The 25,826-nt window shown below is 43.9% G+C and overlaps 1 protein-coding gene across 2 annotated transcripts in view; it reads right to left on the reverse strand.

The window, feature by feature from the left end:
• Positions 1 to 25,826, reverse strand: part of LOC105474302 (methyltransferase 16, RNA N6-adenosine) — a 90,663-nt gene that overhangs the window by 40,672 nt on the left and 24,165 nt on the right. For both annotated transcript variants that reach the window (XM_071082123.1, XM_071082122.1), the window contains exons 3-6: positions 21,981 to 22,180; positions 17,110 to 17,250; positions 11,361 to 11,476; positions 6,633 to 6,775 (exon numbers count right to left, since the gene is read on the reverse strand). In XM_071082123.1, the coding sequence (XP_070938224.1) occupies positions 6,633 to 6,775; positions 11,361 to 11,476; positions 17,110 to 17,250; positions 21,981 to 22,180 (600 nt within the window). The remainder of the gene's footprint in view (positions 1 to 6,632; positions 6,776 to 11,360; positions 11,477 to 17,109; positions 17,251 to 21,980; positions 22,181 to 25,826) is intronic.

Here is a 25,826-nt window from a genome sequence, read left to right on the forward strand (position 1 = left end):
ACAAAAATTAGTCAGGTGTGGTGGCACGTGCCTTTAATCCCAGCTACTTGGGAGCCTGAGGCAGGAGAATTGCTTAAACCTAGGAGGTGGAGGTTGCAGTGAGCTAAGATCGTGCCACTGCACTCCAGTCTGGGTGACAGAGCAAGACTCTGTCTCAAAAAAAAAAAAAAAAAAGAGTTTAAAAATCACCCTATTTAATATCCACTATTATTATTATGTCAAATATGTATTCATTTAATTCTATAACCACTCTATGAGATAGCTACTATCATTCCATTTTACCAATGAGAAATCAAAATTTCAAACCAAAGAATCACATTCAAAAGGCTCAAATTATCATTATTTTTTGAGACAGGCTTTTGCTCTGTCACTCAGGCTGCAGTGCAGTGGAATAAACACAGCTCATGGCAGCCTCAACCTCCCAGGCTCAAGCAATTCTTCCACCTTGGCCTCCTGGGTAGCCGGGACCACAGGCATGTGCAAGCATACACAGCTAATTTTTTAATGTTTTGTAGAGATGGAGTCTTGCTATGTTGCCCAGGCTGGTCTCAATCTCCTGAGCTCAAGTCATCCTCCTGCCTCAGCCTCCCAAAGTGCTGGGATTACAGGTATGGGTCACTGTGCCCAGCCTAGGCCCAGATTATTATATTACCCACCCCCAAATATGTGGGTTATATCCAAATCCAAGCAGTATCTGTCATCTGGCAGGGGACACGCTGGTGCTTTGTGGAATACAGATCTCTGGTTCCTAAGAAAATCCTAAAATCATTGCCATCAAGGGCATCGGTTATAGAACTGGTAACCAATGACAAGAGGCAATCCAAAACATATAAAATTATGGTGTGGAGAAGAAACTTAAAAAAAAAAAAAAAAAATTCAGGGCCAGGTATGGTGACTCACACCTGTAATCCCAGCACTTTGTGAGGCCAAGGCAGGTGGATCATTTGAGCTCAAGAGTTCAAGATCAACCTGGGCAACATGGTAAAACTGCGTCTCTACTAAAAATACAAAAATTAGCTGAGTATGGGGGCACACACTTGAAATCCCAGCAACTCGGGAGGCTGACGTGGGAGAATCACTTGAACTTGGGAGGCAGAGGTTGCAGTGCGACAAGATCACTCCACCTCACTGTAGCCTGGGTGACAGAGCAAGACTCACACACACACACACACACACACACACACACACACACACACACACACACAATTCAGACCGTGAGGAGTTTGATAAAGTCTGGTAATTTATCTAGAAGGTCAGGTGGGTGAGTCCCTTTTTTTTTTTTCTTTTTTGAGATAGGGTCTCACTCTGTCACTCAAGCTGGGGTGCAGTGGTGCAATCTCAGCTTACTGCAGTCTCGACCTCCTGGGCTCAAGCAATCCTCCTACCTCAGCCTCCCGAGTAGCTGGGAAGACAGGCATATGCCACCACACCCAGCTAATTTTTGTATTATTTGTAGAGAAGGGATCTCGTCACGTGGCCCAGGCTGGTCTTGAACTCCTGGGCTCAAGTGATCCACCAACCTAGCCTCCCAAAGTGTTGGGATTACAGGCGTGAGCCACTGTGCCCGGCCTGGGTGAGTCACTTCAGAGAAGAAAAAGCTATTAAGTAAAGCTCAAGCCACAGGCACAGAAAGCCAAAGTAAGGGTGACAAGCACTTGTAAATCTTCATCAACGATAGAAAGGCTCTTCAGAGTCCACCTGTAGCTTAGAGCTGCAGAGACTGTGGGGGCGGCAGAAAGACCACTGGACTAGAATGAGGGTATCTGAGTTCAAAGTTTCAAGACTGTAAACCAAGAGGCTGGATAACTTTACCTCTCAAGGTCTTTCCAGCTGCAAAATTCCTTAAGATACAAAACAAAACTGTAACTGCTGCTGAGCATGACAGAGGTGAGACATGAACCTCCCAGGGGAGACGAGGCATCATAAGCGCCATCCTGAGGTCAGTCCAACAGATTTAACTTATTTCACCCCATAATGCTGCAAATTCTGCTTCGTTCCTGTATTTCTTCAGGGACAAAGAAAAAAACATTCTAGAGGCATAAGAAACAGATGGTAGGGTTAAGATACTTGTTTGTAATCTCTTATTTTTTAGAGCTTCAAAATACACAATTTTCACAGCATTCCGAAATGTGAGTCACACACGTATAAACATTATGATGTCAACTATAAAAATATGCATGGGGGCCGGGCACAGTGGTTCACGCCTTTAATCCCAGCACTTTGGGAGGCCAAGGCAGGCAGATCACCTGAGGTCAGGAGTTCGAGACCAGCCTGGCCAACATGGAGAAATCTTGTCTCTACTAAAAATACAAAATTAGCTGGGTGTGGTGGTGCATGCCTGTAATCCCAGCTACTCTGGAGGCTGAGGCAGGAGAATCGCTTGAATACAGGAGGTGGGGGTTGCAATGAGCTGAGATCGTGCCATTGCACTCCAGTCTGGGCGACAAGAGCAAAAACTCCATCTCAAAAAACATAGATAGATATATATACATATGCATGGGGACACGAACTGGGTAATCATGGTAGGATGTGATTGAAAACAATATTTGCAAGCAATACCCTTTCACAAAACACTCTTCTATTTTCTTCTCAATAAAAATAACTTCATTTCTTCCTTTCTTTCATCTAAACTTTCAAACTGCCTGAGTCCTCACAGAGAAGACAGTTGCACCTTGTTTTAAATAAATCCTAACAGGGTTTGTTTCCCATATGAGATACCAAGCACAAGATGGCCAGCTCTCCGGAGCTGTGACGGGCTCTTGCATTTTATCCTTCTTAGCAAATTTACACCCTTGATTCAGTTCGCAGGCTGCCCCAGCGCCAGGGATAAGCAGACTAGGAACATACTGAGTCCATTTCCACCCCTTAAAATGGTGTTCTGTTCAAACATATTTTTGTAGTTCAAATGGGACTTTGGAAATGACAGAAACTTATTGTTTAAAAGCCTCCTGAGAACAACCCCAATATTATTGTAGCCTAGAAGAGCCACCTACAGTTCCCCATTTTCCTGGCTGGCTCCAGTTCCCTCAAAAGCCATAATGAGGGCTGGGCGCGGTGGCTCACGCCTGTCATCCCAGCACTTTGGGAGGATGACGCGGGTGGATCACCTGAGGTCAGGAGTTTGAGACTAGCCTGACCAACATGGAGAAACCCCGTCTCTACTAAAAATACAAAATTAGCCTGGCGTGGTGGTGCATGCCTGTAATCCTAGCTACTCGGGAGGCTGAGGCAGGAGAATCGCTTGAACCTGGGAGGCGGAAGTTGCGGTGAGCCAAGATCATACCATTGCACTCCAGCCTGGGTGACAAGAGTGAAACTCAGTCTCAATTTTTAAAAAAAGCCATCATGAAATGGTCACGTGGCTCGGTTACCTCTTTTCTGTGAATTTCAGTGCTCTTACCTTCTTTATTTTACTTTCTCAGACTTTTCTCAATGCTCAGTATAATTTTAGTCTCTTTCTTCTTCAAGATAGTTTAATGTGTCTAAATAAGTTAATCTAGACTGGGTGTGGTGGCTCACATCTGTAATCACGGCACATTGGGAGGCCGAGACAGGAGAATCACTTGAAGTCAAGACTTCGAGACCGGCCTGGCCAACATGGTGAAACCTCAACTCTACTAAAAAAGTGCAAAAACTTAGCCAGGCGTGGTGGCACATGCCTGTAGCCCCAGCTACTCAGGAAGCTGAGGCATGAGAATCGTTGGAACCTGGGAAGCGGAGAGAGGCTGCAGTGAGCCAAGATCACCCTACTGCTCTCCAGCCTGGGTGACAGAGTGAGACTCTGTCTCGAAGAAAAAAAAAAAATCAGGATATTTGATGATTTTGGAATAAGTCTTTAATAAAATAAGCAGCTTTCTACCTTTGGGAGATAGGAAAGATTTATAGAATAAGAATAAACAAAAATTGAAAAGGTAGTAGCTCCTATAGCCTGCAGAGACCCTGTTTCTGAGGATATTTTCATTTCTGAGGATGTTCTCCTGTCTTTTTTTTTTTTTTTTCAGATGGAGTCTCGCTCTGTCACCCAGGCTGGAGTGCGGTGGCGCAATCTTGGTTCACTGCAACCTCTGCCTCCCAGGTTCAAGCAGTTCTCCTGCCTCAGCCTCCCAAGTAGCTGGAATTACAGGTGCCTGCCACCAGGCCTGGCTAATTTTTTGTATTTGTTACTAGAGACAGGGTTTCACCATGTTGGCTAGTCTCCAACTCCAGACCTCAGGTGATCCACCCGCTTGGGTCTCCCAGAGTGCTGGGATTACAGGCGTGAGCCACCGTGCCCAGCCTTCTCACATCTTTAAGTGATTTTGTTTCCTATAATCATCTATACTACATAGACAGAAAAGAGGACAATACCATATAGGGAAAAAAATCTTCCCTATCCAGGAATTCCACTTCTAGGTCTACATCCAAAGAACTGAAAGCAGGGTCTCTAGGAGATATTTATATACCCATATTCATATAGCATTATTCACAATAGCCAAAGGGTAGAAGCAACCTAAGTATTCTCCATCAGCAGATGAATGGAGAAACAAAATGTGGTACACATGGACAATGGAATTTTAACACTATCAGCCTTAAAAAGGAAGAAAATTCAGAAATATGCTGCATCATGGATGAACCTTGAAAACATGACGAAAAGTGAAAAAAGCCAGTCATAAAAGGGCAAATACCGTATGATTCCATTTGTACGAGGTACCTAGAGCAGTCAAGTTCGTAGAGACAGACAGCAGAATGATGGTTGCCGGGGGCTCAGGGAAGGAGAGAACGAGGAGTTATTTAAGCAGCACAGAGTTCCAGTTCCGCAAAATGAAGAGTTCTGGAGACTGCTTGCACAACAATGGGAATGTACTTAACGTCACTAAACTATACTCTAAAATTTTAGATGGCGATACGGTTTGGATTTGTGTCCCCGTCCAAATATCATATCAAACTGTAATCTCTAGTGTTGGCGAGGGGGCCTGCTGGGAGGTGACTGGATCCTGAGGGCAGATTTCCCCTTGCCGTTCTGGTGATAGTGAGATCTCACTAGATCCGGTTGTTTAAGTGTGTAGCACCATGCCGCCCCCCTTCTCTCTTCCTCTTCCTCCTCTGGCCATGTACTGATGTACCTGCTTCCCCTTCACCTTCTGCCATGATTGTACATTTCCGGAGGCTTCCCCAGCGATGCTGTCTGTACAGCCTGTGGAACCGTGAACCAATTAAACCTCTTTTCTTTACAAATTACTCAGTCTCAGGTATTTCTTTATAGCAGTGTGAGAATGGACTAATACAGATGGTAAATTTTATGTTATGTGCATTTGACACAATAACAAATAAAATCTTCCCTATGTCCCAAAGCTAAATTCTAGGGTTGAAAGCTCTTTTAGTTTTTGAACTACCACATTATCCATCATTTCAACAACATGTGGCAGGGTGAGAAGTCAAGCGAGACAAATAGCTCTTTTTGAGTACCTTAGGTTGCTTAACGACAGGTGTACTGTCCAAAATAATTAGCTTTCAAAAGGAATGGCCTTAACCCTCCTCTGCAACTGGTTAGTGATCTCAGTTTCCCTTCATTAAGTTCTTGACAGCTCAATGTCCTCACATCTGTCACTGTTTGGGAGACTGATTCCGAGAACCTAAATTGCTGAAAGGACTAGGCAACACATTTATTCTGGTTCATGGGACAGAACTGAACCCATCTGTTTTCTAATCAAAAGCTGTATTTGAATCAGTTTTGTTCCCCCACAGGACCATCCTAATGGGAGCAATACAATCATATGGTATTTTCCTCTTTCCTATCTATGTAATATACACGAATACAGTAAACACTAATCAATTAAAGGCATGGAACATCCTCAGAAACAGGGTCTTCACAGATTGTAGGAGCCACTACCTTTGCAATCTTTATTTTTATTTTTATTTTTGGAGAAGGAATCTCACTCTCTCGCCCAGGCTGGAGAGCAGTGGTGCAATCTCGGCTCACTGCAACCTCCGCCGCCCAGGTTTAGGTGATTCTCCTGCCTCAGCCTCCCAAGTGGCTGGGACAACAGGCACCCGCCACCACGCCTGACTCATTTTTATATTTTTAGTAGAGATGGGGTTTCACCATATTGGCCAGGCTGGTCTTGAACTCCTGACCTTCTGATGCGCCTGCCTCGGCCTCCCAAAGTGCTGGGATTATAGGCATGAGCCACCGCGCCCCACCTCCCCTATGTCGTTCTAAAACAAACCATGTCGCTCAGAGGAAAAGTAATCCTAGTGGTCAGAAGAACAAGCAGATAAAGATAGCAGGCTGGGCACGGTGGCTCATGCCTGTAATCCCAGCACTTTGGGAGGTCGAGGCAGGCGGATTCACCTGAACTTTCACCTAGGAGTTCCAGACCAGCCTGGCCAACATGGTGAAATCCCCGTCTCTACTAGAAGTACAAAAATTACAGGTGGCAGGTGCCTGTAATCCCAGCTACTTGGAGGCTGAGGCACAAGAAAAGCTTGAACCCAGGAGGCAGAGGTTGCAGTGAGCTGAGATGGTGCCACTGCACTACAGCCTGGGCAACAAGAGCAAGACTCCATCCCCCCACCACAAAAAAGAGAACTACATAGGGGGTAAATATTCCTGTGTTGTAAAAATGGACTCTATGTTGTAAAAACAGACTTACCTTAATCTTTTTTTAAGTTGTAGACTGTCATGGATGATCCTTTTAACAAACTCTAATTCACCTCCTTCTGCCATGATCTCTGTGATGCCTCCTGTATTAACAGAACTAGGTGGAGGTCTTCGAGGATTTCGTGAGTTTACTCCCTGAACAACAACGACAAAAAAACACTGGTGAAAAATGTGTACACCCAAGAACCGAGTCTGAATGTAACCTAAGTTAGAATGTTTAGATGCAATTTTACTTTCCAAATAGTACGCTAGATTTAGATTTTAAAATCACATAGCCAATAAAATATTTTATTTATTTATTTTTTGAGACGGAGTCTCCCTCTTTCACCCAGGCTGGAGTGCAGTGCCGCGATCTCAGCTCACTGCAAGCTCCGCCTCCCGGGTTCAGCCATTCTCCTGCCTCAGCCTCCCGAGCAGCTGGGACTACAGGCACCTGCCACCACGCCCGGCTAATTTTTTGCATTTTTAGTAGAGATGGGGTTTCACTGCGTGAGCCAGGATGGTCTCAATCTCCTGACCTCATGATCCGCCCGCCTCGGCCTCCCAAAGTGCTGGGATTACAGGCGTGAGCCACCGTGCCTGGCCTAAAGTATTTTATTTTAAGCAGCTACTTCATGCAACTATTTATTCCCAGGTCTTTTACTTTCCATTTTTGTGATTAAACATAAAAATTATTTACCTTTTTATATAGCCCAATCTGTCACTTTTTCTTTATGCTTTCTTTTTCATGTACAGAAAATCCACCCAAAGATTAGATAAATATTTACTTATGTTTTTTCCTAGCATTTTCATGGTTTTGCTTTTCACATTTAAATATCTAATCCACCCTTACCTCATACCATATGAAAGTTAACTCAAAATTCATCAAAGACCTAAAAGTAAAACCTAAAACTATAAAACTTTTTAGAAGAAAACATAAGAGTAAATTTTCATGACCTTGGAATAGGCAATGGTTTCTGAAACATAACAACAAAAGCGTAAGCAACAAAAGAGAACAGATAAATTGGACTTCATCCGAATTAAAAACTTCTGAGCTGCAAAGGGCACCATCAAGAAAATGAGAAGAAGGCCGGGCCCGGTGGCTCAAGCCTGTAATCCCAGCACTTCGGGAGGCCGAGATGGGCGGATCACGAGGTCAGGACATCGAGACCATCCTGGCTAACAAGGTGAAACCCCGTCTCTACTAAAAAATACAAAAAACTAGCCGGGCGAGGTGGCGGGCGCCTGTAGTCCCAGCTACTCCGGAGGCTGAGGCAGGAGAATGGCGTGAACCCGGGAGGCGGAGCTTGCAGTGAGCTGAGATCCGGCCACTGCACTCCAGCCTGGGCGGCAGAGCGAGACTCCGTCTCAAAAAAAAAAAAAAAAAGAAAGTGAGAAGATTGGCCGGGCGCAGTGGCTCAAGCCTGTAATCCCAGCACTTTGGGAGGCCGAGACGGGCGGATCACGAGGTCAGGAGAGCGAGACCATCCTGGCTAACGCGGTGAAACCCCGTCTCTACTAAAAAATACAAAATAACTAGCCGGGTGAGGTGGCGGGCACCTGTAGTCCCAGCTACTCCGGAGGCTGAGGCAGGAGAATGGCATGAACCCGGGAGGCAGAGCTTGCAGTGAGCCAAGATCCAGCCACTGCACTCCAGCCTGGGCGACAGAGTGAGACTCCGTCTCCAAAAAAACAAAAAAAAGTGAGAAGACAACCCACAGGAAGGGAATGTTTGCAAATCACTGTCTAATAAGTAACTTGTTTTTAGGATGTATAAAGAATGCTTACAACTTAATAATAAAAAAGAAAAATAAACCAACTTAAAAATGAGCAGAGGATATGAATAAGCATTTCTCCAAAGAAGATATGCAAATGGCCAATAACCACGTGAAAAGATGCTCAACATCATCAGTCATCTGGGAAATCCTAATCAAAACCACAATGAGATACCACTTTATACCCACTAGGATGGCTATAATCAAAAAGACAGATCAGGCCGGGTGCAGTGGCTTACGGCTGTAAATCCCAGCACTTTGGGAGGCTGAGGCGGGCAGATCACGAGGTTAGGAGATCGAGACCATCCTGGCTAACACAGTGAAACCCTGTCTCTACTAAAAAAAAATACAAAAAATTAGCCGGGCGTGGTGGCTCACGCCTGTAGTCCCAGCTACTGGGGAGTCTGAGACAGGAGAATCGCTTGAACCCAGGAGGCAGAGGTGGCAGTGAGCCGAGATCGCGGCACTGCACTCCAGCCTGGGCGACAGAGCAAGACTCCGTCTCAAAAAAAAAAAAGCAAAAAAAACCCCGACAGATCAGGCTGGGCATGGTGGCTCATGCCTGTAATCCTAGCACTTGGGGAGGCCAAGATGGGCAGATCACTTGACGTCAGAATTTCGAGACCAGCCTGGCCAACACGGTAAAACCCTGTCTCTAATAAAAATGCAAAAAAATTAGCCGAGGGCAGTGGTATCTGCCAGTAGTCCCAGCAACTCAGGAGGCTGAGGTGCGAGAATCACTTGAACCTGGGAGGTGGAGGTTGCGGTGAGTGGAGATCACACCACTGCACTCCAGCCTGGGCAACAAAGCAACACTCCATCCCCCCCATCCCTCCCCCCACAAAAAAAAGGACAAATAAGTGTTGACCGGGTGCGGTGGCTCACACGTGTAACCCCAGCACTTTGGGAGGCCAAGGCGGGTAGATCACTTGAGGTCAGGAGTTTGAGACTAGCCTGGCCAATATGGTGAAACCCCGTCTCTATTAAAAATACATAAATTAGCCGGGCATGTTGGTGCATGCTTGTGATCCCAGCTATTCCGGAGGCTGAGGCAGGAAAATTGCTTGAACCTGGGAGAAGGAGGTTGCAGTGAGCCGACATGGTGCCACTACACTCCAGCCTGGGTGACAAGAGTGAGACGCTGTCACAAAAAAAAAAAAAAAAAAAGCAGGCCATGTAGCAGTAAAAACATTGATTTTCTTCCTAAGCCAAGAAGTTCAGTCCAGGAGTGGACTATGACCCAAGCTGGTCAAATGAGAAGCAAATCAACTGCTCAATGGTTCAGGGAAGAAAAGAGCTGTCTCCGCACCCTCCCACCCTCTAAATATTGCTGTAGCACAAGTAAACCAGCTTATGAACAAAAACAACCACGGAACAAGTCACACCCAAGAGAAAAACAGAGCTCTTAATACTGTGAACACCTTAATCAAATCATTATGAAATCCCAACTACTGCTGGGTTTCTCAAATATGTCAGCCAATACACTTCCTTTGTCGTTAAGTCAACCTAAATTGGGTTTTTAGGTACAGTCCTCCCTCAGTATCTGAGGAAGATCTGCCTTAGATACCAAAATCCAAGGAAGCTCAAGTCCCTTTTATCATATGGGGTAGGATTTGCATTTCACCTGCCCACGTCATCTCATCTACTTTCAATAATTCCTAGATTAATTATAATACCTAATACAATGTGAATGCTATGTAACAATAGTGCTACTGTAGTTTTTTGTATTATTTTTCATTGTTACATTGTTATTTTTTATTGTTTTCTTTTTTTCTCCAATTTTTTTTTTGAGACAGGGTCTTGCTCTGTTACCCAGGCTGGAGTGCAGTGACACGATCCTGGCTCAATGCAACCTGCACCTCCTGGACTCAAGCCATCCTTCCACCTCAGCCTCCCCCAAGTAGCTAGGTCTACAGGCACACGCCACAGCATCTGGCTAATTCTTTCTATAGTTTTTGTAGAGACAGGGTTTCACCACGTTGCCCAGGCTGGTTTCGAACTCCTGAGCTCAAGCTACCCGTCCGCCTCAGCCTCCCAGAGTGCTGGGATTACAAGTGTGAGGCACCCTGCAAGCCTCCCAACGCTTTCAATGCGTGGTTGGTTGAATCCACAGATGTGGATCCCACAGGTGTAGGACCTATAGACACAGAGAGCCGAGAGTACCTCAAACCAAAAGCACCCTAACTGACACAGCTTTCAAAACCCAGGCACTGTAGCATGCGCCTATGGTCTCAGCTACTAGGAGAGCTGACGGGAGGGGGACTGCTTGAGTCCAGATGTTCAAGACCAGCTTGAGCAACACAGCAAGTTCTCATTTCAAATATATTAATTTAAAAAATAGTAAGTTAATTTTTTAAAGTTTTCTTTAAAAAATAGTAAGTTAATTTTTTTTTTTTTTTGAGACAGAGTCTCGCTCTGTCGCCCAGGCTGGAGTGCAGTGGCCGGATCTCAGCTCACTGCAAGCTCCGCCTCCCGGGTTTACACCATTCTCCTGCCTCAGCCTCCCCAGCAGCTGGGACTACAGGCGCCCGCCACCACGCCCGGCTAGTTTTTTGTATTTTTTGAGTAGAGACGGGGTTTCACCGTGTTAGCCAGGATGGTCTCGATCTCCTGACCTCGTGATCCGCCCGTCTCGGCCTCTCAAAGTGCTGGGATTACAGGCTTGAGCCACCGCGCCCAGCCATAAGTTAATTTTTTAAAGTTTTCATTGCAACCTCCGCCTCCCGGGTTCAAGTGATTCTCCTGCCTCAGCCTCCCCAGTAGCTGGGATTACAGGCGTGGGCCACGACGCCTGCCTAATTTTCTGTATCTTTAGTAAAGAAGGGGTTTCACCATGTTGGCCAGGCTGGTCTCCTACTCCTGGCTTCATAATCCACCCACCTCGGCCTCCCAAAGTGCAGGGATTACAGGCATGAGCCACTGTGCCCGGCCTATATTCAATTATTTTAAAGCAGAAGACATTTTACCTTGGCTTCCAATTGATTGGCAAAAAAGGGAGGGTTGCACATGCAAAAGTCATAGATGATCTCAGATTCTTCTTTAAGAGCGTCCATCAGGAGCGTCTTCTGTGGCACTTTCACCACTAGGAGGAAAAACAGGGCTGTGAGCTCATCACTGTCACGGTGGTTTTAAAGCATAATCACGCCCTGCGTAACGATGCTTTGGTAACAATGGACTGCATATATGACGCTGGTCCCGTAAGATTGTAACACCACATTTTTACTGTACCTTTTCTATGTTTGATATGCTCAGATACACAAATACTTACCATTGTGTTAAAACGGCCTTCCGTATTCAATACAGTAACATACTGTTCAGGTTACAGCATAGGAGCCACAGGTATTACATACAGGCCTAGGTGTGCATGAGCACACACTACGATGAAATCACCTAACAATGCATTTCTCAGAATATATTCCTGCTGTTAAGTAATGCGTGACTGTATGTCCTCAAACCCTTTGACGTTACTCCCTTCAGGAGATGGAGTTTAATTTCCTTCCCCTAGAGTGTTGGCTGCATTTTAAGGACACTCAAATAGCTTCACGGAGAGATCCACATGGCTATGAACTAGGGTTTCCTTCCAAGAGTCGTGTGAGTGAGCCGCGAGTAAGCCATCTCGGAAGCAAATCTCTACCACCCGTAAATCCTTCAGATACTGTAGCTCTAGCCAACAACTTGACTGCAAATGCATGAAAGTGTCTCAACTGGAACCACCCGACTAAGCTATGCCAGAATGTATGACCCACAGGAACAATGAGATAAATGTGTATTGTTTGAAGTTGCTAGGGCCAAGTGCGATGGTTCATGCCTGTAATCCCAGTGCTTTGGGAGGCCAAGGTGGGAGAACTGCTTGAGACCAAGAGTTCCAGATTAGCCTGGGCAACATACAAGAACCTAGCTCTACAAAAACTTTAAAAATAAAAAATTATCTGACCGTGGAGGTATGAGCCTGTAATTCTAGCTACTTGGGAGGTTAAAGTGAGAGACTGCTTGAGCCCAGGAGGCTTGAGCCATGATCACGCCAATGCACTCCAGCCTGGATGACAGTGAGACCCTGTCTCTAACAAAAAAAAAAACAAACAAAAAAAAATTTTTAAGGCTCCTAGGGCCGGGATTGTTATATTGTTACAATAACAATGTAACAATGAGGTGGCTCATGCCTGTAATCCCAACACTGTGGGAAGCCGAGGCAAGTGGATCACTTGAGGTCAGGAGTTCGAGACCTACCTGGCCAACATGGTGAAACCATGTCTCTACTAAAAAAAATCACAAAAATTAGACGGGTGTGGTGGTGGGCACCTATAATCCCAGCTACTCGGGAGGCTCAGGCAGGAGAATCGCTTGAACCTGGGAGACAGAGGTTGCAGTGAGCTGAGACTGTGCCACTGCACTCCAGCCTGGGTGACACAGCAAGAGTCTATCTCAAAAAATAAAAAATAAATAAAAGTAAATAGGCTCCTAGATTTTGGAATAATTTGTTACACAACAATGGAGAAATAAAACAAATGCACTAATAATATGAATGTCTCCCCTTACAAAAATATGTTCAATACTATGAGGAAAAGTCTTATTTCCTTCATAAAGAGACATAAAATCTCTTCAATGGAAAAAAAAAATTAACACTGCTTTATACACAGAATGGTCACAAAAATATTTATTTTTATTTATTTTTTTTGTTGTTGAGACGGAGTCTTGCTCTGTCGCCCAGGCTGGAGTGCTGTGGCTGGATCTCAGCTCACTGCAAGCTCCGCCTCCTGGGTTTACGCCATTCTCCTGCCTCAGCCTCCCAAGTAGCTGGGACTACAGGCGCCCGCCACCTCGCCCGGCTAGTTTTTTGTATTTTTTTAGTAGAGACGGGGTTTTACTGTGTTCGCCAGGATGGTCTCAATCTCCTGACCTCGTGATCCGCCCGTCTCGGCCTCCCAAAGTGCTGGGATTACAGGCTTGAGCCACCGCGCCCGGCCACAAAAATAAAAAGTAACAAATCACAAGGGGATTTGACTATTTCTAGCACAGTTCTATGTACTGAAATTATTATTTGTTTTTGAGACACAGTCTCACTCTGTAGACCAGAATAAAGTGCAGTGGTGTGATCTCCACTCACTGCAACCTCTGCCTCCCAGGTTCAAGCGATTCTCCTGCCTCAGCCTCCCGAGTAGCTGGGATTACAGGTGCCCACCACCATGCCCAGCTAATTTTTGTATTTTTAGTAGAGATGGAATTTCACCATGTTGATCAGGCTGCTCTCAAACTCCCGACCTCAGGCAATCTGCTTCGGCCTCCCAAAGTGCTGGGATTACAGGCGTGAGCCACCGCACCCTGCCTATGTACTGAAATTAAAAAGATGGTATAGTTTAAGCAACAGTAGGGTTTCCTTCCTTTTAAAATCTTGATGACTAAGTTACTTCACATATAGTCAATTCTCATTATCTGCACTAGTTATGTTGTAAAAAGTAGCCACAAATAGTCAATGAGTGAATACTGAACCACTGGTTCCCGGGGGAAATACAGGGTTAGGTTCCTACAAGTCTCTCATCACGTTTTCATCAATTGATAGATACACAATCTTGTTTTATGGTGTTTAAAGACACTTTATCGAATATACATTGCTGATTCACTAACACGAAACTCATGGCCAACACCACTATGACTCGTGTCTGAAGGAAGCTTATTTAACACATGTATTTTCTCTGTAAGGCACATCACAGCCTTTTTGCACTGAGGAACACAAGACAGCCTTTCAGCACTATGTTTAGGGACTAGTTTAAACAGCAAAATCACCAAGGGAAAGCACAAAAATGCAAAATAAAAATTTAAAAAACACCCAAAACGTGGTATTAAATAGACCAAGAAAAGGACACTTGGTCCACAGAAAGGAAGCTGGAGTAAGAAGGCAGAGCATCGCTTTGCTGAGCCTCAGCTGGGAACACGCACACTGGGCAACTCCAATTATATGCCACTATGCACGTGTCTGTGAATGACCACAAAAGTACCATGAATGTCAATTTTAAGTTAAAAATAAATTTTTGGTTGGGGGTAGTGGCTCACGCCTGTAACTCCAGCACTTTGGGAGGCTGAGGCCAGAAAATCACTCGAGCCCAGGAGTTTAAGACCAGCCTGGGCAACATGACAAGACCCCATCTCTACAAAAAAACACAAAAATTAGCCAGGCGTGGTGGCAACACACCGGCAGTCTCAGCTACTCACAAGGCTGAGGCTGGATGATTACCTGAACATAGGAGGTTGAAGCTACAGTGAACCACTACACTCCAGCCTGGGTGACAGTGAGACCCTGACTCTAAAATTAAATAAGGAAACACATTCATACGTACAAACCTACATGCATACATTTTAGCTATTGACAAACTAATTTTAAAGTTTATTTGGAGAGGCAAAAGGCTCAGGATAGCCAACACAGTATTGAAAGAGAAGAGGCAAGTTGAAAGACTGACACTACCCAATTCTAAGACTTACTACAAAGCTACTATAATCAAAACAGCATGTTTTTAGTGAATGAATAGATCAATAGAACAGAACAGATACAGTCTTTTCAAGAACTGATACTGGAACATCACTTAGACATCCACATGCATAAAATGAATCTAGACACAGACCTTATATCCTTCACAAAATTTAACTCAAAACAGATCACAAACCTAAATGCAAAATGCAAGACTATAAAACTCCTAGAAGTAACAGAGTCTTGCTCTGTTTCCTGGGCTGGGGTGCAGTGTCGTGATCTCGGCTCACTGCAACCTCCACCTCCCAGACTCAAGTGATTCTTGGTCCTCAGCCTCCTGAGTCACTGGGATTACATGCATGCACCACAACGCCGGCTAATTTTTGTATTTTTAGTAGAGATGGGGTTTTGTCATGTAGGCCAGGCAGGTCTCAAACTCCTGACCTCAAAGATCTACCCACCTCAGCCCCCAGCGTGCTGAGATTACAGCACTTTTGGATATAATACCAACGGTACTGTATATAATTCCTTAAAAGAAGATCAATAAGCTGGACTTGGCTGGGGGCAATGGCTCATGTCTATCATTCCAACACTCTGGGAGGTACAGACAAGAGAATCACTTGAGGACAGGAGTTTGAGACCAGCCTGGGCAACATGGTGAAACCCCATCTCTACTAAAAATACAAAAATTAGCTGGGCATGGTGGGGGGTGCCTGAAATCTCAGCTACCTGGGAGGCTGAGGCAGGAGAATCACTTGAACCTGGGAGGCAGAGGTTGCAGGGAGCCGAGATCGCGCCACTGTACTCCCACCTGGGGAACAAGAGCAAAACTAAGTCTCAAAAAAAAAAAGGGGGGGGGGGGCAAAAGGCCTGAATAGACATCTCACCAAAAAAGATATACAGATGGTAAATGAGCACATGAAAAGATGCTCTACGTCAGTATCAGGAAAATGCACATTAAAAGAAGGAAGCACCACTGCACACCTATTAGAATGGCCAAACTCCAGAACACTGACAACGCCCAGCACTGGCAAGGCTGTGAGCAACAGGAGCTTTCGCCCACTGCTGGTGGGAGTGCAAAACGGCGCTCTGGAAGGGAGTTTGGTGGTTTCTCACAAAATTAAACATCCCATTACCATACCAGCCAGCAAGCACACTGCTTGGCCTTTACCTAAAGGAGTCAAAACCTTACACGCACAGAAAAAGCGGCACACAGGTGTTTCTCACAACTTTATCTGTAATTGTCAAAATGTGCAAACAATCAAGATGTCCTTCAAGAGGTGAATGGAGAAACTCTGGTACACCCAGATAATCGAATATCAAAATGAAATGTGCTAAAAATAAATGAGCTTTCTGCAATTAGAGAGGCAGCAGAAAAAAAATAAATTAAAAGAATTTTTTAAAAAGCTGTCAAACTGTAAAAAGACATTAGGAAAGTTAAATAAACGTCACTCAGCGGAAGAAGCCACTCGAAGAGTCTATCTACTGTGTGGTTCCAATTATATGACGTTCTGGAAAATGTACAACTATGAAGACAGTAAACAGGTCAGTAGTTTCCTGGGGCTGGGGCCAGTGAGAGACGGACAGCTGAGGCACAGAACACGGCAGGGCAGTGAAACGATTCTGTGTATACTGTACTGGGAGACACATGTCCGCTTCATTCGTCCAAAACTACGAAATGTACACCACCAAGAGGAATCCGTGATGTAAAGCACGAACGGTGGGTGACAATGATGTGCCAGCATAGGTTCATCACCTGTGACAAATATCCCACTCTGCTGGGGCATGCTGATAATGGAGAAGGCTATGCACGTGTGGGGGCAGGGATATACAGGGAATCTCTGAACCTTCCACTTCATTTTGCTATGAACCTAAAAATGCCCTAAAAAATAAACTCAACAAACAAACAAAAAACCGCCACTTAAAGTCTCTGGAAATGTTTCTAAGGGGTTATAACGAATAAACATTTATTCAAGAAAATCTACTAAAATAAATGAATGGATAAATAAATAAATTTCGGCAAGCAGGCAAATTCACTAATAAAGAATCCACAAACAATGAAGGATCAACTATAGTTACAATTTTCCTTCTGAGTTAATTCTGGTATCAAGACAGACAGCAAACCCAATTACAAAATGCCAGATTTTTTTAAATTGCCGAAGTTTGCATATTCAAGAAAAAGGTAATGAAATGTGTTAAACTAAAAAGGCAGGTGAAGACACAGTGTGTGGAGGTATTCATTCTGTGGCGCTAACCTTTTATGAGATCAGATAAGTTATTCTGTTCCACATTTTTCTTTGCATAGTTGAAACACATATCATCCACTTCTGTTGCAAGGAAATACCAGCCATTCAAGGTTGCTCCAAGTAAGGGGTAGATGCAGGATGCCCCCGTACCTAGTAAAACGAAAATTCAAAACACATTCCACACACCAGAGGGAAAGGTTAGAATCATCATGAAAACACCACTCTTCTCAGAATTCTGTTTTCACTCCGTCACCCAGGCTACAGGGCAGTGGTGTGATCATGGTTCACTGCAGCCTCGACTTCCTGGGCTCAGGCGATTCTCCCCACTCAGCCTCCCGAGTTCCCGGGACTACAGGTGCATGCCACCATGCCTGGCTAATTTTTGTATTTTCTGTAATTTTTGTATTTTTTGGTAGAGAAATCACAAGCTAGTACCTGATTCCACATATATTATGGCTACTGGGTTCCTTAGTCATTCGTGTATATTAGTCTTACCTCCTAATTAGACTCAACCTTCCTAAAGTATCGAAACCTTGCTGGCCTCCTCTTTCGTGTGTTGTATAAAAAATGAAGAACACACAAGCAGAGGTCAAGGAATATGTGACTAATTCACCTAAAATGCTCAAAACTCAGCTGATTTACTTTGTAAAGAGTCTTCATTTTAAATCTCACACAAAACTCAATTTTCTTAAAAGAAAACAATGCTATTTGTTAAAATGCCTTTGTAATATCTTAAAACGGATCAATGTACATTCCATTCTCCAAAAGCAAGAAAAAATATGTAGGGTATAAAATGTTTATTAAACTGCTGAATTACCCAAATGTCTGTAAGTTGTCAGCTGAAAGAAATAAGAAGTGGAAAAAACAAACAAACAAACAAAAAAACTAAAGAGATTAGAGATAACTCATCTCTCTCTTAGCTGTAGAGACATGGGAAAATACTTGGTTTGAAGCCAAGACATCAGAGTCACTGGCTCGCCTCACCAGTGTCAAGGGAGGTATTCAAAAGGCAAACACTCCAGGCAAAAAAAACACTCTTTGACCACTAGGGTTTGGTACTAAATTATGTAGAACCCCGAGCCCTGGACTGGACTATATACTAACCATGAATATTGTTTTTAAAGGCCGGGCATGGTGGCTCACACCTGTAGTCCCAGCACTTTAGGAGGCTGAGGCAGGCGGACCACCTGAGGTCAGGAGTTCCAGGCCTGCCTGCAACATGGTGAAACCCCGTCTCTACTAAAACTACAGAAATTAGCTGGGCATGATGGTGGGCACCTGCAATTCCAGCTACTCAGGAGGCTGAGGCAGGAGAATCACTCGAACCTGGGAGGTGGAGGTTGCAGTGAGCCGAGACCTTGCCACTGCACTTCAGCCTGGGTGACAGAGCAAATCTCAATCTCCCTCTCTCTCTTTTACAATATTGACTATCTTGGCCAATTAGATCCTAAAGAGTATATTCAAGAGAAGAGTGTTTCTCCCAGAGGCCTAAAGCAGTCAGCCTCCACCAGCCACTGTAGGTCTGCTCTCATCTGACCATATCCCAGCTCCGGTCTAGCCTTGTAAGGATTTGCCAGGGAGAAGCAGGGGCTAGATACTCCTAACCCAGAGGAAATCCAGGCTTGTCATACTGCTTCCTCATTACGCATCCAGAACAGGCTACTAAAAGCTGACGGCCCCAACATTTAAGCTCTTTGATGGTCACGGTGAATGCTGCGTTGCCTACCATGTTTGCCCGAGAGTATCCTGGGCCTGGTGCTACTGGACAAGCACCTCCTTGGATACCTGGGGGTGGTGAGGGAAAGGGTGGTAAAGGGTATTCAAGGTCTTCTCAGAAACCACACTGCTTTAGCTCCTGCTGGCCGTTCTAGTAAGCCAGACACACACACATTTCAGAACATTTCAGTTGTACTTTCTACTCTGTAGGAAAAAAATCCAGACCAGATCCTTGACTTTTACACAACTGCCTCTCTCTTCAAACTTCAATTTCATTTAAAAGATTAAAAAAGTACACTTACCTCCAGGGTAATAAATATACATAAAAGATTTGTCAGCGCCAAAAGAAGTTTCTTAATTCTCAAGACCCAAAGACTTGTACTCTAATAGAATGCAACAGATTCTTTACTAGTCCTTTATAGGACAGGACAAAATCCCCTCAGAAAGCCAAATGACATTTTTAAATGGGTAATAATCTTTGTAATGATAAATAAAAATGGAAAGTACGTAATCGTAGAACTAGAGCAAACTGATGGAGTCTGGGGGAAGAATTTATATAAAGCCCTAATTAGAATGGACGTGATTGCAGTTAGGTAGTGCCCCTTGTGAAGAATTAAAATCCATTAACCTCCTCTATCCCCAAATGCTATTTTAGAGGGTTTGGGGCATAATTAAAATCAAATTAGTACCAACTAGGCTGTCAAGCTTTTTAAGCAAAACTAGGTGAGAAGCAGAAGAGGTGAGAAATGCAGAAATGCAAAAAGGTAAGAGATGATGACTTGGCTAGGACGGCAGTGGAGATGGAGAGAAGTAGATGATTTCAGAAGTATTTAAGAGAGAAAGTCAACAGGAAACAGTCAAAGACATTTTTTTACTGAGTGGTAAGTACCAAGGATCACAGGGTGGACTACGGTAGACTCACTGAAACAAGAAACAAAGAGAACCAGGATTAGGGAAACAGAGTGTGAGTTTGGTCTTGGACACAGCAAGTCTGAGATGTTTTTCAGAAATCCAAGTTTCTCTTATATATGAGATCGGAGGTCAAGGAAAGTAATCTGAGTTGGAGGAACATATAAACATGTGATTTATTTGTATAGAGGTGGGAAATCATCATAGAAGTGAATGCAATTGCCAGGGTAGGGTGCTGAGTGAGAAAGGAGCTAAAGGCTGAGCTTTATGCAAGGAATACCAATATCTAGTGGTCAGATACAGGCAGGTACGCCTGAAAAGTGGAGAACAGTGCACAGAAACGAACGAGGAAACCAACAGTCTGGCGTCATGAAAGCAAATGAAGGAGAGCGAACAAAAGAGAAAGGAGGGATCAATAAATGCCGCTGAAAAGATCATGTAGGATGAGGACTGAAAAACGTATACAAACATCAAAGTTAAACACTTACTACTATCTAGGAGTAAGGAATGCTAATAATTCCACTGAGTCCGAAATAGAGGCCAGGTGCAGTGGTCAGGCGTGGTGGCTTACGCCTGTAATCCCAGCACTTTGGGAGGACGAGGTGGGCAGATCACCTGAGGTCAGGAGTTTGAGAACAACCTGATCAACATGGTGAAATCCCATCTCTACTAAAAGTACAAAAGTTAGCCAGGTGTGGTGGAGGGCACCTGTAATCCCAGCTACTTAGGAGGCTGAGGCAGGAGCATTGCTTGAACCTGGGAGGCGGAGGTTGCACTGAGTTGAGACCACGCCATTGCATTCCAGCCTGGGCAACAAGAGCAAAACTCCACCTCAAAAAAAAAAAAAAAAAAAAATCACAATATGAAGACACCAGAGTAAAAATTAAGCCCAACAGACACAGACATCAATGTGGTAATCTGAAAAGCTAAGTAGGGCCAGGTGTCGTGGCTCATGCCTGTAATCTCAGCACTTTGGGAAGCCGAGGCACGTGGACTGCTTGAGCCCAGGAGTCAAGACCAACCTTGGGCAACACGACGAGACCCTATTTCAAAATAAAAAAATTTAAAAAATGAAAAGCTACGTAAGTAAGAGCCTCACTTTCATTTTGTACTTCCCTTAACCTCTTACTCCCTGTTTGGACTGACAATCCCTTCTCAAGAGAAATCAGTGGGAGAAAAGGCCAGGTGTAGTAAATAAGAACGGTAACAGGTATAGTAAATAAGAATAGTAACAGGTGTAGTAAATAAGAATGGTAACAGGTATAGTAAATAAGAATGGTAACAGGTGTAGTAAATAAGAACGGTAACAGGTGTAGTAAATAAGAACGGTAATAGGTGTAGTAAATAAGAATGGTAACAGGTGTAGTAAATAAGAACGGTAATAGGTGTAGTAAATAAGAATGGTAACAGGTGTAGTAAATAAGAACGGTAACAGGTGTAGCAAGTAAGAATGGTAACAGGTGTAGTAAATAAGAACGGTAATAGGTGTAGTAAATAAGAATGGTAACAGGTGTAGTAAATAAGAACGGTAATAGGTGTAGTAAATAAGAATGGTAACAGGTGTAGTAAATAAGAACGGTAACAGGTGTAGCAAGTAAGAATGGTAACAGGTGTAGTAAATAAGAACGGTAATAGGTGTAGTAAATAAGAATGGTAACAGGTGTAGTAAATAAGAACGGTAATAGGTGTAGTAAGTAAGAATGGTAACAGGTGTAGTAAATAAGAATGGTAACAGGTATAGTAAATAAGAATGGTAACAGGTGTAGTAAATAAGAACGGTAATAGGTGTAGTAAATAAGAATGGTAACAGGTGTAGTAAATAAGAACGGTAATAGGTGTAGCAAGTAAGAATGGTAACAGGTGTAGTAAATAAGAACGGTAACAGGTGTAGTAAATAAGACGGTAATACAGGTTGAGGATCTCTAATCCAAAATGCTTGGGATTAGAAGTGTTTTGGATTTCAGTTTTTTTTTTTTCAGATTTTGAAATATTTGCATTATATTTACAGGCTGAACATCCCTAACCCCCAAATCTGGAAAGCTCCAATGCACATTGCCTTTGAGCAGCATATCAGTGCTCAAAGGTTGCAGATTTGGAAGCATTTTGGATTTTCGGATTAAGGATGCTCAACCTGTATCTGTAGCCAGCTTCTTTCGTACAACAACAAATACCCAGTAGAAAAGTTAACAAAGAATTTGATCTTGCAAAACTTACGAAACCTATGTTTAGCCAAAAAAGAATTTAAAACTATATACCTATGTCAATTCCTCTTCGAAGAGTACTTTTGTCAGAATCCTGGTGACCGATCAGATCTTCTACCCAATGAATATAGTTGAGTCTCAAGGGAACTGTGGGAATTAGTCTCTCCAATGGAATATCAATAGAAAGTCCAAAATCTTCCCTTAGGAGAGTACAAGTCAGAGCTCTGACTGCTTCGGGGTCTTTAAAATTAAGGCTGAGGAATAGAGAAAAAGAAGTAAAACTGATTAATAAGATTCACTATGTTGTACAAGCTCTGTGACAAACAGGCAAAACCAAATGCCCATCTGAATTTCCTGGAGAGATCACACATAAATAGTTATACAGAGCATTCATCCCAGCGGCATATATACATGAGTGTTTAACAGTCACGGCATATGAAAAGCAGTACAATCCTCCACCAAAAACACTGCATGTCCATATACAGAGCACAGAGATTAAACGACTCGGTCAAATTCCTGTCTCACTGTCTCCTTACTGTGTGGCTTTGGACAAGTCATTTACCTCTAGGAAACTGTTTCCTCTGCTGTAAAATGAGGATAGTAGTACCAATATCACAATGCTACCGTGAGATAACCTAGAAGTACTTAGCATAATGTCTGGTGCATAGTAACTATTTTACAAATGCTAGCTATTTTTACTGTTACCATTAACATCATCTGACATTAGCATTCCTTGAAAATCCTACTTAAAAGTGGAAAGAAAGCAGTATAAAAATGTTTAATAATGAAGACAGGATAAGATACTTAAATATGACAACTATTACAGACATCAAATTTAAAATGTAATTTTTTAAAGCTTTATGAAGTATAATTCACACACTATAAAATTCACCTGTAAGTGTACAATTGAATAGTTTCTAGTATATTAACAGAGTTGTGCAACCATCACCAAAACCCACTTTTAGAGCACCCTTATCACCCCAAAAAGGAGAACTCATGACCATTTGCATGTCTTTCTTCATTTCCAACTTTAGCCTGAGGCAACCATTGATGTACTTTCTGTCTTTACAGACTTACCTTTTCTGGATATTTCAAGGAACTGAAATCATAATGAGGTCTTCTGGTAACTTAACACAAGTTTGTGAGGTTCATCCACTTTATAACTTGTCAGTATTTCACTTCTTTTTATGGGTGAATAATATTCCACAGTAAGAATAACTACACTTTGTTTATCCATATTCCCCAGTTCCTGGACAGCTGGCTTGTTTCTACTTGTTGACCATCACGAACAATGCTGCTGTTTACATACAAGTCTTCGGGTGGACATACGTTTTCACCGCTCTTGGGTAGACAGTCAGGAATGGATCATAAGATATATTTGTGTTTAACTTTTTTCTTTTTTTTTTTTTGAGATGGAGTCTCGTTCTGTCGCCCAAACTGGAGTGCAGTGGCGCAATCTTGGCTCACTGCAAGTTCTGCCACCCGGGTTCACACCATTCTCCTGCCTCAGGCTCCCAAGGAGCGGGGACTACAGGCGCCCGCCACCACGCCCAGCTAATTTTTTCGTATTTTTAGTGGAGACGGAGTTTCACTGTGTTAGCCAGGACGGTCTCCATCTCCTGACCTCGTGATCTACCCGCCTCGGCCTCCCAAAGTGCTGGGATTACAGGCGTCAGCCACCGCACCTGGCCTGTATTTAACTTTTTAAGAAAATTGTACGAATGTAACTATGTTGATGTCAAAATACTGCTAAACTGAAAATATTAAAAAAGAAAACCAACAGACCTTTTTTATAAACACAGCAGGGTCTTTTTTGGTTTTGCGGGTTTTTTTTTTGAGACAGGTCCTTACCGTCTCCCAGACTGGAATGCAGTGTGATCACGGCTCACTGCAGCCCCAACCTCCCAGGCTCAAGTGACCCTCCTGCCTCAGCCCCTCAAGTAGCTGGGACTGTAGGTGCATACGGCCACACACAGCTTTTTTTTTTTTTTTTTTTTTTTTTTTGGTAGAGAAAAGGGCCCAGCCCATTATGTTGCCTTGGCTGGTCTTGAACTCCTAGGCCCACGTAATCTTCCCGCCTCGGCCTAAGTGTCGGAATTAGAGGCGTGAACCACTGCACCTGCCCAACAGAGCATTTTGAAGAAAGCAGAAAGTCCGTAGATGGGGCTAGGAAAGGGAGGAGGAGTTTTGAAACTACTTAGAATTCTGGCCTTAAGGTGTCTGGTCAGGCAACACCACATCCCCAAACAGCTTCTGGTCTGGACCATCTCCTTTTCTGCTCCCCTGCCTGGTCATCAAATGACCAATCACCAGAAAAATTCAATGCCCATCTGGATACCTGAGTGCCAAGAGAGAAGGAAGCGTGCTGTTTCCACCCAGCAACCATGGAAACTTCAGGCAGGTTCCATCAACCCAATCTCTCTCCACTACCTACAGCAAAAATGTTCTAGAACGGAAGTTAGGAGCCCTGGACTCCACTTTTGGCTCTGCAATCAATTAGCCACGGACTTAAGTCAGTTCAGTTCTTAGGTCTCAGTTTCTCCACCTATAAAAGTAAAGGATTGGCTAGTTGTGGTGGCTCATGCCTGCAATCCTACCAATTTGGGCGGCCAAGGCGGGTGAATCACCTGAGGTCAGGAGTTCGAGACCAGCCTGGCTATCATGGTGAAACCCCACCTGCACAAATAATACAAAAATTAGTCAGTCGTGGTGGCGGATGCCTATAATCCCAGCTACTCAGGAGGCTGATGCAGGAGAATCGCTTGAGCCTGGGAGGCAGAGGTTGCAGTGAGCTGAGATCATGCCATTGCACTCCAGCCTGGGTGACAGAGTGAGACTCCATCTTGGAGGAAAAAAAAAAGTAAGGGATTGGACTCAACAGGCTAAGGGTCCTTCTTGCTGGCATTTTATGACTATGAGGAATACTATGACCTAGTACAATGGGAGTCATTAATTATTTATCAAGCAAATTATAGACATGGAAGGGTTGAAACGGCTACTGAAAACAGAATAAACAGTAAACATTTCCATTACCTTCCAGTCTGATGTGAAGAAAATTTCTTTATTCTTCTGTTATGTGATGCCAAGAATACAGCAACACAATTGAACACATATTAAAGAATAGACAGCCAGTGGTTGTTAGGTAACACGACCTACTCTTTCAAAAAACTGTTTAGAAAAAAACACACCTTGGGCCGGGCGCGGTGGCTCACACCTGTAATCCCAGCACTTTGGGAGGCCGAGGCAGGCAGATCACAAAGTCAGGAGATTGAGACCATCTTGGCTAACACGGTGAAATTCCGTCTCTACTAAAAATACAAAAAATTAGCTGAGTGAGGTGGCGGGCACCTGTAGTCCCAGGCAGGAGAATGGTGTGAACCCGGGAGGCGGAGCTTGCAGTGAGCCCAGATCGCGCCACTGCACTCCAGCCTGGGAGAAAGAGCAAGGCTCCGTCTCAAAAAAAAAAAAAAAAAAGAAAGAAAGAAAGAAAGAAAAAACACACCTTGGCCAGGCACAGTGGTTCACACCTGTAATCCTAGCACTTTGGGAAGCTGCAGCAGGGAGATCACCTGAGGTCGGGAGTTCGAGACCAGCCTGACCACCATGGAGAACCCCGTCTCTACTAAAAACACAAAATTAGCCGGGCGTGGTGGCGCATGTCTGTAATCCCAGCTACTAGAGAGGCTGAGACAAGAGAATCGCTTGAACCCAGGAGGCAGAGGTTGCGATGAGCTGAGACTGCGCCACTTCACTCCAGCCTGGGTAACAGAGAGAGACTCTGTCTCAAAAAGAAAAGAAAAAACATACCTTTCACAGGAAAAGACCTTGCAAAAAGATGGATGATGGGCAGAATCACATTTCATGGATATAGATTTGTTATCTACACAAAAATTGCATTCC

The sequence above is a fragment of the Macaca nemestrina genome, chromosome 17 (genome assembly GCF_043159975.1).
Source record: "Macaca nemestrina isolate mMacNem1 chromosome 17, mMacNem.hap1, whole genome shotgun sequence".
In the NCBI taxonomy this organism is placed as follows: Eukaryota; Metazoa; Chordata; class Mammalia; order Primates; family Cercopithecidae; genus Macaca; species Macaca nemestrina.